The 12500-nt window shown below is 36.9% G+C and overlaps 4 protein-coding genes across 4 annotated transcripts in view; 3 read left to right on the top strand and 1 right to left on the bottom strand.

Moving 5' to 3' along the window:
- Positions 1 to 3107, top strand: part of LOC125598854 (protein Ycf2-like) — a 3812-nt gene extending 705 nt beyond the window's left edge. Inside the window, exon 1 of the mRNA XM_048772592.1 lies at positions 1 to 3107. This exon is cut by the window's left edge and continues 705 nt beyond it. Coding sequence (XP_048628549.1) covers positions 1 to 510 — 510 coding nt within the window. The 3' untranslated portion in view covers positions 511 to 3107.
- On the top strand, positions 655 to 3107 carry LOC125598853 (protein Ycf2-like). The gene has a single exon (XM_048772591.1). It carries the CDS (start codon positions 655 to 657, stop codon positions 2023 to 2025), a length of 1371 nt encoding a protein of 456 aa, XP_048628548.1. The 3' UTR covers positions 2026 to 3107.
- On the top strand, positions 2126 to 4234 carry LOC125598852 (protein Ycf2-like). Its single transcript, XM_048772590.1, has one exon. It carries the CDS (start codon positions 2126 to 2128, stop codon positions 3524 to 3526), a length of 1401 nt encoding a protein of 466 aa, XP_048628547.1. The 3' UTR covers positions 3527 to 4234.
- Positions 4235 to 6887: 2653 nt separating this feature from the next.
- The window catches only part of LOC125598850 (protein Ycf2-like), a 14512-nt gene continuing 8899 nt past the window's right edge, over positions 6888 to 12500 (bottom strand). Inside the window, exon 1 of the mRNA XM_048772588.1 lies at positions 6888 to 12500. This exon is cut by the window's right edge and continues 8899 nt beyond it. Within this exon, the coding sequence (XP_048628545.1) occupies positions 6888 to 12500 (5613 nt within the window).

Raw genomic sequence — 12500 nt, 5'->3', positions numbered from 1 at the left:
GGATATTCCTCAATGCCCCGGCTATTCACGGAACGTGAAAAGCGAATGAATAATCATCTGCTTCCGGAAGAAAGCGAAGAATTTTTTTGGAATTCTACAAGAGCCATTCGTTCTTTTTTCTCTGACAGATGGTCAGAACTTCATCTGGGTTCGAATCCTACTGAGAGGTCCACTAGGGATCAGAAATTGTTGAAGAAAGAACAAGATGTTTCTTTTGTCCCTTCCAGGCGATCGGAAAATAAAGAAATAGTTAATATATTCAAGATAATTACGTATTTACAAAATACCGTCTCAATTCATCCTATTTCATCAGATCTGGGATGTGATACGGTTCCGAAGGATGAACTGGATATGGACAGTTCCAATAAGATTTCATTCTTGAACAAAAATCCATTTTTTTATTATTTCATCTATTCCATGAACGGAAGAGGGGGGGATACACGTTACGCCACGATTTTGAGTCAGAAGAGAGATTTCAAGAAATGGCAGATCTATTCACTCTATCAATAACCGAGCCGGATCTGGTGTATCATAAGGGATTTGCCTTTTCTATTGATTCCTACGGATTGGATCAAAGACAATTCTTGAAGGAGGTTTTCAACTCCAGGGATGAATTGAAAAAGAAATCTTTATTGGTTCTACCTCCTATTTTTTATGAAGAAAATGAATCTTTTATCGAAGGATCAGAAAAAATTGGGTCCGGATCTCCTGCGGGAATTTTTTGAAGATCCAAAACCAAAAAGAGTGGTATTTGCTAGCAACAACATAATGGAGGCAGTCAATCAATATAGATTGATCCGAAATCTGATTCAAATCCAATTCCAATATAGTCCCTATGGGTACATAAGAAATGTATTGAATCGATTCTTTTTAATGAAGAGACCTGATCGCAACTTCGAATATGGAATTCAAAGGGATCTAATAGGAAATGATACTCTGAATCATAGAACTATAATGAAAGATACGATCAACCAACATTTATCGAATTTGAAAAAGAGTCAGAAGAAATGGTTCGATCCTCTTATTTTTCTTTCTCGAACCGAGAGATCCATAAATCGGGATCCTAATGCATATAGATACAAATGGTCCAATGGGAGCAAGAATTTCCAGGAGCATTTGAAACATTTCGTTTCTGAGCGGAAGAGCCGTTTTCAAGTAGTGTTCGATCGATTATGTATTAATCAATATTCGATTGATTGGTCTGAGGTTATTGATAAAAAAGATTTGTCTAAGTCACTTCGTTTCTTTTTGTCCAAGTTACTTCGTTTTTTGTCCAAGTTACTTCTCTTTTTGTCTAACTCACTTCCTTTTTTCTTTGTGAGTTTCGAGAATATCCCCATTCATAGGTCTGAGATCCACATCTATGAATTGAAAGGTCCGAACGATCAACCCTGCAATCAGTTGTTAGAATCAATAGGTCTTCAAATCGTTCATTTTAAAAAATTGAAACCCTTTTTATTGGATGATCATAATACTTCTCAAAAATCGAAATTCTTGATCAATGGAGGAACAATATCACCATTTTTGTTCAATAAGATACCAAAGTGGATGATTGACTCATTCCATACTAGAAAGAATCGCAGGAAATCTTTTGATAACACGGATTCCTATTTCTCAATCGTATCCCACGATCAAGACAATTGGCTGAATCCCGTGAAACCATTTCAGAGAAGTTCATTGATATCTTCTTTTTCTAAAGCAAATCGACTTCGATTCTTGAATAATCCACATCACTTCTGCTTCTATTGTAACAAAAGATTCCCTTTTTATGTGGAAAAGGCCCGTCTCAATAATTCTGATTTTACGTATGGACAATTCCTCACTATCTTGTTCATTCACAACAAAATATTTTCTTCGTGTGGTGGTAAAAAAAAACATGCTTTTTGGAGAGAGATACTATTTCACCTTCGTCAATCGAGTCACAGGTATCTAACATATTCATATCTAACGATTTTCCACAAAGTGGTGACGAAAGGTATAACTTGTACAAATCTTTCCATTTTCCAATTCGATCCGATCCATTAGTTCGTAGAGCTATTTACTCGATTGCAGACATTTCTGGAACACCTCTAATAGAGGGACAAAGAGTAATTTGGAAAGAACGTATTGTCAAACTCTTTCAGATATGAATCTATCCGATTCAGAAGAGAAGAGCTTGCATCAGTATCTCAATTTCAATTCAAACGTGGGTTTGATTCACACTCCATGTTCTGAGAAATATTTACAGAGGAAAAAACGGAGTCTTTGCCTAAAAAAATGCGTTGACAAAGGGCAGATGGATAGAACCTTTCAACGAGATAGTGCTTTTTCAACTCTCTCAAAATGGAATCTATTCCAAACATATATGCCATGGTTCTTTACTTCGACAGGGTACAAATATCTAAATTTGATATTTTTAGATATTTTTTCAGACCTATTGCGGATACTAAGTAGCAGTCAAAAATTTGTATCCATTTTTCATGATATTATGTATGGATTAGATATATCATGGCGAATTCTTCAGAAAAAATTGTGTCTTCCACAAAGGAATCTGATAAGTGAGATTTCGAGTAAGTCTTTACATAATCTTCTTCTGTCCGAAGAAATGATTCATCGAAATAATGAGTCATCGTTGATATCGACACATCTGAGATCGCCAAATGTTCGTGAGGTCCTCTATTCAATCCTTTTCCTTCTTCTTGTTGCTGGATATATCGTTCGTACACATCTTCTCTTTGTTTCCCGAGCCTATAGTGAGTTACAGACAGAGTTCGAAAAGATCAAATCTTTGATGATTCCATCATACATGATTGAGTTGCGAAAACTTCTGGATAGGTATCCTACATCTGAACAGAATTCTTTCTGGTTAAAGAATCTTTTTCTAGTTGCTCTGGAACAATTAGGAGATTGTCTAGAAGAAATACGGGGTTCTGGCGGCAACATGCTATGGGGTGGTGATCCCGCTTATGGGGTCAAATCAATACGTTCTAAGAAGACAGATTTGAAAATAAACTTCATCGATATCATCGATCTCATAAGTATCATACCAAATCCCATCAATCGAATCACTTTTTCGAGAAATACGAGACATCTAAGTCATACAAGTAAAGACATCTATTCATTGATAAGAAAAAGAAAAAACGTGAGCGGTGATTGGATTGATGATAAAATAGAATCCTGGGTCGCGAACAGTGATTCGATTGATGATAAAGAAAGAGAATTCTTGGTTCAGTTCTCCACCTTAAGGGCAGAAAAAAGGATTGATCAAATTCTATTGAGTCTGACTCATAGTGATCATTTATCAAAGAATGACTCTGGTTATCAAATGATTGAACAACCGGGAACAATTTACTTACGATACTTAGTTGACATTCATAAAAAGTATCTAATGAATTATGAGTTCAATACATCCTGTTTAGCAGAAAGACGGATATTCCTTGCTCATTATCAGACAATCACTTATTCACAAACTTCGTGTGGGCTAATAGTTTTCATTTCCCGTCTCATGGAAAACCCTTTCGCTCCGCTTAGCCCTATCCCCCTCTAGGAGTATTTTAGTGATAGGTTCTATAGGAACCGGACGATCCTATTTGGTCAAATACCTAGCGACAAACTCCTATGTTCCTTTCATTACAGTATGTCTGAACAAGTTCCTGGATAACAAGCCGAAAGGTTTTTTCTTGATGATATCGATATTGATGATAGTGACGATATTGATGCTAGTAACGATATTGATCGTGAACTTGATACGGAGCTGGAGCTTCTAACTATGATGAATGCGCTAACTATGGATATGATGTCGGAAATAGACCGATTTTATATCACCCTTCAATTCGAATTAGCAAAAGCAATGTCTCCTTGCATAATATGGATTCCAAACATTCATGATCTTGATGTGAATGAGTCGAATTACTTAGCCCTCGGTCTCTTGGTGAACTCTCTCTCCAGGGATTGTGAAAGATGTTCGACTAGAAATAGTCTTGTTATTGCTTCGACTCATATTCCCCAAAAAGTGGATCCCGCTCTAATAGCCCCGAATAAATTAAATACATGCATTAAAATAAGAAGGCTTCTTATTCCACAACAACGAAAGCACTTTTTCACTCTTTCCTATACTAGGGGATTTCACTTGGAAAAGAAAATGTTCCATACTAATGGATTCGAGTCCATAACCATGGGTTCCAGTGCACGAGATCTTGTAGCACTTACCAATGAGGCCTTATCAATTAGTATTACACAGAAGAAATCAATTATAGACACTAATACAATTAGATCTGCTCTTCATAGACAAACTTGGGATTTGCGATCCCAGGTAAGATCGGTTCAGGATCATGGGATCCTTTTCTATCAGATAGGAAGGTTGTTGCACAAAATGTACTTATAAGTAATTGCCCCATAGATCCTATATCTATCTATATGAAGAAGAAATCATGTAACGAAGGGGATTCTTATTTGTACAAATGGTACTTCGAACTTGGAACGAGCATGAAGAAATTCACGATACTTCTTTATCTTTTGAGTTGTTCTGCCGGATCGGTCGCTCAAGACCTTTGGTCTCTACCCGGACCCGATGAAAAAAATAGGATCACTTCTTATGGATTCATTGAGAATGATTCGAGAAAGGTTTCCCATTACTTAGCCGGAAAGATATGTGTCCATGAAATAGGGATTAAGTGGAACGGAATTGACTGGGTGGTAGAGTTGTAGAAACACCTGTTTCTTCCACTTAGCTCCATGGAACAATATGCTACGACGGAAACATGGAAGAATTGAAATCTTAGATCAAAACACTATGTATGGATGGTACGAACTGCCTAAACAAGAATTCTTGAACAGCGAACAACCAGAGCTATTACTCACTACATCAAAAAATTTCCATTAATGAAGGATGGAAATCCATTGGAAAATCAAAAATACGCATGTCGGATGAAATTGTTGTTGCTATCTGTTCCAATAACGAATCAACACTAATAATAAATAATAATAAACACTATACTTCGTCGTCAGGTCGATAGATCTTCTCAATTGGAAGATCCCCTATATGGATAATACACATTCCAGTTGACCGAGCCTAATTCTAATGTTTTGTTCCGAAGTAAAGATATCCACGGAGTGGTTCGCCCTATTCAGATATTCACGACCAAGAAGTACTGGATTCTGTTTAGGATAGGTCCTGAAAGGAGAAGGAAGGCTGGAATGCCGCCAGGCGTCTATTATTGAATTCACCCGACCCGATAGTACCAATTTTGGTAACGTCCATCCAGTGCCAAAGTCACTGAATGGGTAAGTCACCAATCCCTAAAACGGACTATGTACTTTATCTGCTGGGTTACGGGGGCATTTACCAGAGGTTTAGATTGTATCAATCCCTTGTGTGATTCTGTTGAATCATATACTGCGGGGCGCAGGGCGGACGATTTCAAAGCGGACTCCCCTCCCCATTCATTAGATAGAGAAGATCGCCAAGATTTCGCGATCCGCTGCCGAACTTATTCCATTCAATATTATGCTTGAGAGGACTCGAACCTCCACGCTTTTTAGCACGAGATTTTGAGTCTCGCGTGTCTACCATTTCACCACCAAGGCATCTTGAAAGTGAATCGTATTCCATAAATATGATATCTATCTAGTACGGTGTATTGAAATATGACAAAGGGGAGTGTGGAAGTATTTCTATGATCGGTCATGTCATATAGGCCCGAGTCGGACATCTAAATTGCTTAGATTTGAATTTATCCTTATCCGGAGGATGCCTTAATATATATATAATATTATATCAAAAAGATGGACATAAACCTATTTCTCGATTCAATTAGAATAGAAGAAAGATAGAAAGAAAGAGAATGAATAATAAGAACATGTTAGGATGTTAGTAGAATAGATAGAACAGAATAGCAAAGTAAGTCCAACCAAAGAGGTTGAATAGGGTTCCCAAATAACGAGAGATAGAAAAAAAATAAAAAGTAGGTCAGATTTCGCCTATTCCTAATCCTAAATGGAATTTTGTTACGACCTATGGGGATTTAGGTGGGGATCCCTATGTAAACTAGTATTTCGATTTAGATAAGATGACGCTTCGAATGACCCATTTAATTAATGAGAATGTATTATAACCTTTTCCGGTTGGTACGGGATGGATGTGTGAACTTATAATTCATGGAATCCTCGATCGATCATCAGATGTAGATTATAAGTTCATAAACTAGTCCATTCCAATTTGGGAGGGGGAACGATCTACTAATTCTTTGAGTCCTTAGTAAGAGGGATCTTGAAACTAAGAAATAGATTCTAGAAAGCTAAAAAGGGTATATCATGAGCCAACAATCGACAATATAATTCGGGCGGGGTTCATTGGATTTTATTCCTTGGGGAGGGTGGTTATATTTAGATGATTGTTTTGTGTTGGGTAGTGATATTAAACAGACAAGCGCTAATAAGAAGATCGTTTTCTCCGCAATCAATGGTTATGTTGTTGGAGAGTTGATGTATGATTGTGATAGCATCTAACTTACCGGAAATCAATGAACCCGATTATTGACGATTGCTCAGATGGGATACCCTTTTAGCTTCTAGAATCTATATTTAGGTTCAAGATCCCTCTTACTAAACTGGAATCAACGAATAGAGGATCGGTTACGCCAAAATGATTGGAAAGGACTATAAGGTTATGAACTTTATAATCTATAATCTGATGATCGAGTCGATTCCATGATTATAAGTTCATTCCATACCGGACCAGACCGGAATAAGGTTATATACATTCTCATTATGAGAAGGGGTCATTCGAGCGTATCTAAATAGATACTATGTTTACATAGGGATCCCTACGTCGTTACATTCCATTTAGGATTAGGAATAGGCGAAATCTGACCTACTTTTTACATATCTCTCGTTATTTGGGACCCTATTCACCTCTTTGGTTGGACTTCTATTGAATCGAGAAATAGGTTTGATTGTCCATCTTTTTGATATAATATTAATATATATAAGGCATCCTCCGGATAAGGATAATTCAAATCTAAGCAATTAGATGTCCGACTCGGGCCTATATGACATGACGAATCATTCTCAATGAATCCATAAGAAGTGATCCTATTTTTTTCATCGGGTCCGGGTAGAGACCAAAGGTCTTGAGCGACCGATCCGGCAGAACAACTCAAAAGATAAAGAAGTATCGTGAATTTCTTCATGCTCGTTCCAAGTTCGAAGTACCATTTGTACAAATAAGAATCCCCTTCGTTACATGATTTCTTCTTCATATAGATAGATATAGGATCTATGGGGCAATTACTTATAAGTACATTTTGTGCAACAACCCTTCCTATCTGATAGAAAAGGATCCCATGATCCTGAACCGATCTTACCTGGGATCGCAAATCCCAAGTTTGTCTATGAAGAGCAGATCTAATTGTATTAGTGTCTATAATTGATTTCTTCTGTGTAATACTAATTGATAAGGCCTCATTGGTAAGTGCTACAAGATCTCGTGCACTGGAACCCATGGTTATGGACTCGAATCCATTAGTATGGAACATTTTCTTTTCCAAGTGAAATCCCCTAGTATAGGAAAGAGTGAAAAAGTGCTTTCGTTGTTGTGGAATAAGAAGCCTTCTTATTTTAATGCATGTATTTAATTTATTCGGGGCTATTAGAGCGGGATCCACTTTTTGGGGAATATGAGTCGAAGCAATAACAAGACTATTTCTAGTCGAACATCTTTCACAATCCCTGGAGAGAGAGTTCACCAAGAGACCGAGGGCTAAGTAATTCGACTCATTCACATCAAGATCATGAATGTTTGGAATCCATATTATGCAAGGAGACATTGCTTTTGCTAATTCGAATTGAAGGGTGATATAAAATCGGTCTATTTCCGACATCATATCCATAGTTAGCGCATTCATCATAGTTAGAAGCTCCAGCTCCGTATCAAGTTCACGATCAATATCGTTACTAGCATCAATATCGTCACTATCATCAATATCGATATCATCAAGAAAAAAACCTTTCGGCTTGTTATCCAGGAACTTGTTCAGACATACTGTAATGAAAGGAACATAGGAGTTTGTCGCTAGGTATTTGACCAAATAGGATCGTCCGGTTCCTATAGAACCTATCACTAAAATACTCCTAGAGGGGGATAGGGCTAAGCGGAGCGAAAAGGGTTTTCCATGAGACGGGAAATGAAAACTATTAGCCCCACACGAAGTTTGTGAATAAGTGATTGTCTGATAATGAGCAAGGAATATCCGTCTTTCTGCTAAACAGGATGTATTGAACTCATAATTCATTAGATACTTTTTATGAATGTCAACTAAGTATCGTAAGTAAATTGTTCCCGGTTGTTCAATCATTTGATAACCAGAGTCATTCTTTGATAAATGATCACTATGAGTCAGACTCAATAGAATTTGATCAATCCTTTTTTCTGCCCTTAAGGTGGAGAACTGAACCAAGAATTCTCTTTCTTTATCATCAATCGAATCACTGTTCGCGACCCAGGATTCTATTTTATCATCAATCCAATCACCGCTCACGTTTTTTCTTTTTCTTATCAATGAATAGATGTCTTTACTTGTATGACTTAGATGTCTCGTATTTCTCGAAAAAGTGATTCGATTGATGGGATTTGGTATGATACTTATGAGATCGATGATATCGATGAAGTTTATTTTCAAATCTGTCTTCTTAGAACGTATTGATTTGACCCCATAAGCGGGATCACCACCCCATAGCATGTTGCCGCCAGAACCCCGTATTTCTTCTAGACAATCTCCTAATTGTTCCAGAGCAACTAGAAAAAGATTCTTTAACCAGAAAGAATTCTGTTCAGATGTAGGATACCTATCCAGAAGTTTTCGCAACTCAATCATGTATGATGGAATCATCAAAGATTTGATCTTTTCGAACTCTGTCTGTAACTCACTATAGGCTCGGGAAACAAAGAGAAGATGTGTACGAACGATATATCCAGCAACAAGAAGAAGGAAAAGGATTGAATAGAGGACCTCACGAACATTTGGCGATCTCAGATGTGTCGATATCAACGATGACTCATTATTTCGATGAATCATTTCTTCGGACAGAAGAAGATTATGTAAAGACTTACTCGAAATCTCACTTATCAGATTCCTTTGTGGAAGACACAATTTTTTCTGAAGAATTCGCCATGATATATCTAATCCATACATAATATCATGAAAAATGGATACAAATTTTTGACTGCTACTTAGTATCCGCAATAGGTCTGAAAAAATATCTAAAAATATCAAATTTAGATATTTGTACCCTGTCGAAGTAAAGAACCATGGCATATATGTTTGGAATAGATTCCATTTTGAGAGAGTTGAAAAAGCACTATCTCGTTGAAAGGTTCTATCCATCTGCCCTTTGTCAACGCATTTTTTTAGGCAAAGACTCCGTTTTTTCCTCTGTAAATATTTCTCAGAACATGGAGTGTGAATCAAACCCACGTTTGAATTGAAATTGAGATACTGATGCAAGCTCTTCTCTTCTGAATCGGATAGATTCATATCTGAAAGAGTTTGACAATACGTTCTTTCCAAATTTACTCTTTGTCCCTCTATTAGAGGTGTTCCAGAAATGTCTGCAATCGAGTAAATAGCTCTACGAACTAATGGATCGGATCGAATTGGAAAATGGAAAGATTTGTACAAGTTATACCTTTCGTCACCACTTTGTGGAAAATCGTTAGATATGAATATGTTAGATACCTGTGACTCGATTGACGAAGGTGAAATAGTATCTCTCTCCAAAAAAGCATGTTTTTTTTTACCACCACACGAAGAAAATATTTTGTTGTGAATGAACAAGATAGTGAGGAATTGTCCATACGTAAAATCAGAATTATTGAGACGGGCCTTTTCCACATAAAAAGGGAATCTTTTGTTACAATAGAAGCAGAAGTGATGTGGATTATTCAAGAATCGAAGTCGATTTGCTTTAGAAAAAGAAGATATCAATGAACTTCTCTGAAATGGTTTCACGGGATTCAGCCAATTGTCTTGATCGTGGGATACGATTGAGAAATAGGAATCCGTGTTATCAAAAGATTTCCTGCGATTCTTTCTAGTATGGAATGAGTCAATCATCCACTTTGGTATCTTATTGAACAAAAATGGTGATATTGTTCCTCCATTGATCAAGAATTTCGATTTTTGAGAAGTATTATGATCATCCAATAAAAAGGGTTTCAATTTTTTAAAATGAACGATTTGAAGACCTATTGATTCTAACAACTGATTGCAGGGTTGATCGTTCGGACCTTTCAATTCATAGATGTGGATCTCAGACCTATGAATGGGGATATTCTCGAAACTCACAAAGAAAAAAGGAAGTGAGTTAGACAAAAAGAGAAGTAACTTGGACAAAAAACGAAGTAACTTGGACAAAAAGAAACGAAGTGACTTAGACAAATCTTTTTTATCAATAACCTCAGACCAATCAATCGAATATTGATTAATACATAATCGATCGAACACTACTTGAAAACGGCTCTTCCGCTCAGAAACGAAATGTTTCAAATGCTCCTGGAAATTCTTGCTCCCATTGGACCATTTGTATCTATATGCATTAGGATCCCGATTTATGGATCTCTCGGTTCGAGAAAGAAAAATAAGAGGATCGAACCATTTCTTCTGACTCTTTTTCAAATTCGATAAATGTTGGTTGATCGTATCTTTCATTATAGTTCTATGATTCAGAGTATCATTTCCTATTAGATCCCTTTGAATTCCATATTCGAAGTTGCGATCAGGTCTCTTCATTAAAAAGAATCGATTCAATACATTTCTTATGTACCCATAGGGACTATATTGGAATTGGATTTGAATCAGATTTCGGATCAATCTATATTGATTGACTGCCTCCATTATGTTGTTGCTAGCAAATACCACTCTTTTTGGTTTTGGATCTTCAAAAAAATTCCCGCAGGAGATCCGGACCCAATTTTTTCTGATCCTTCGATAAAAAGATTCATTTTCTTCATAAAAAATAGGAGGTAGAACCAATAAAGATTTCTTTTTCAATTCATCCCTGGAGTTGAAAACCTCCTTCAAGAATTGTCTTTGATCCAATCCGTAGGAATCAATAGAAAAGGCAAATCCCTTATGATACACCAGATCCGGCTCGGTTATTGATAGAGTGAATAGATCTGCCATTTCTTGAAATCTCTCTTCTGACTCAAAATCGTGGCGTAACGTGTATCCCCCCCTCTTCCGTTCATGGAATAGATGAAATAAATAAAAAAATGGATTTTTGTTCAAGAATGAAATCTTATTGGAACTGTCCATATCCAGTTCATCCTTCGGAACCGTATCACATCCCAGATCTGATGAAATAGGATGAATTGAGACGGTATTTTGTAAATACGTAATTATCTTGAATATATTAACTATTTCTTTATTTTCCGATCGCCTGGAAGGGACAAAAGAAACATCTTGTTCTTTCTTCAACAATTTCTGATCCCTAGTGGACCTCTCAGTAGGATTCGAACCCAGATGAAGTTCTGACCATCTGTCAGAGAAAAAAGAACGAATGGCTCTTGTAGAATTCCAAAAAAATTCTTCGCTTTCTTCCGGAAGCAGATGATTATTCATTCGCTTTTCACGTTCCGTGAATAGCCGGGGCATTGAGGAATATCCAGAAAGGTATTTAGGGAATCGGTCTGATTCTATCTCTCTTCCTTCCGTTTGAATAAAGGAAGGATCCCAAAGAATCGATCTTTCTTTTAGTTGTTGAATCTCTCTTTGATTGATCAATGTGTGATAGTGATATTCCGAATCCTCATTACTAATGGAATCGAAAGGATCTATGAATTGATCAGAAGATCCGTTCAATTGGCTAGAATCCGTTACTTGAACGAAACTAGATCTTGTAGAATCATATTGAATATTTGACGATACATTTCGTACCTTGCTAAAAAATCTATCCTTGTTTACCAACCACACATTGTCTAACCAAATCCAATTCTCTCTCGATATTTTCCTCAAAAAATCCGATTCGTGCGGATTCTTCCCCCAACTAACGAAGAGATCTTGGTGGAATTGCCACATATGAAATTGAGCACAATTTTGCAAAGAAATAGCCCGCTTGTTTCTCGAGAAGAGATGGGAAACATGCTCAATATCATTTGATTGAATAGTTGACCCAGCTCCTTGTTGTTTGAAGAAACCCTCCACTTCAATTGGTATTTTTTCACGAAAAGCAAACATGAGATAACAAATCCAGTCTTTCACTAAGATTTCGAATAGCTGTCCCGAATTCAAGTTGATTATGTTTCGCCTCTTATTCGGAGAAAGACGATCAAACAATTCCCAATCATGGCCCTTGCGGATCGGATCATCCATATAATATACAAAAAGAAACTCCAGATATTTGATATCTTTCTCTTTAAATGAGATATCAATTCCAGCGACGGTTTCATTAGATATCTTACAACAAAAATCCCTCTTTTTTCCGATCCAGTTCCTCCACCACCGCGAACTCCAGTTAGATTCAGG

This window comes from Brassica napus, unplaced genomic scaffold (genome assembly GCF_020379485.1).
Source record: "Brassica napus cultivar Da-Ae unplaced genomic scaffold, Da-Ae ScsIHWf_1764;HRSCAF=2396, whole genome shotgun sequence".
NCBI classification, from domain to species: Eukaryota; Viridiplantae; Streptophyta; class Magnoliopsida; order Brassicales; family Brassicaceae; genus Brassica; species Brassica napus.
Note: the sequence above shows the minus strand (reverse complement) of the source record. Positions and strands in the feature narration are given on the sequence as shown.

Excerpts from the sequence above, each read along its gene's own strand:
- LOC125598853 (XM_048772591.1), top strand. The coding sequence starts at position 655 with ATGAAGAAAATGAATCTTTTATCGAAGGATCAGAAAAAATTGGGTCCG.
- LOC125598852 (XM_048772590.1), top strand. The coding sequence starts at position 2,126 with ATGAATCTATCCGATTCAGAAGAGAAGAGCTTGCATCAGTATCTCAAT.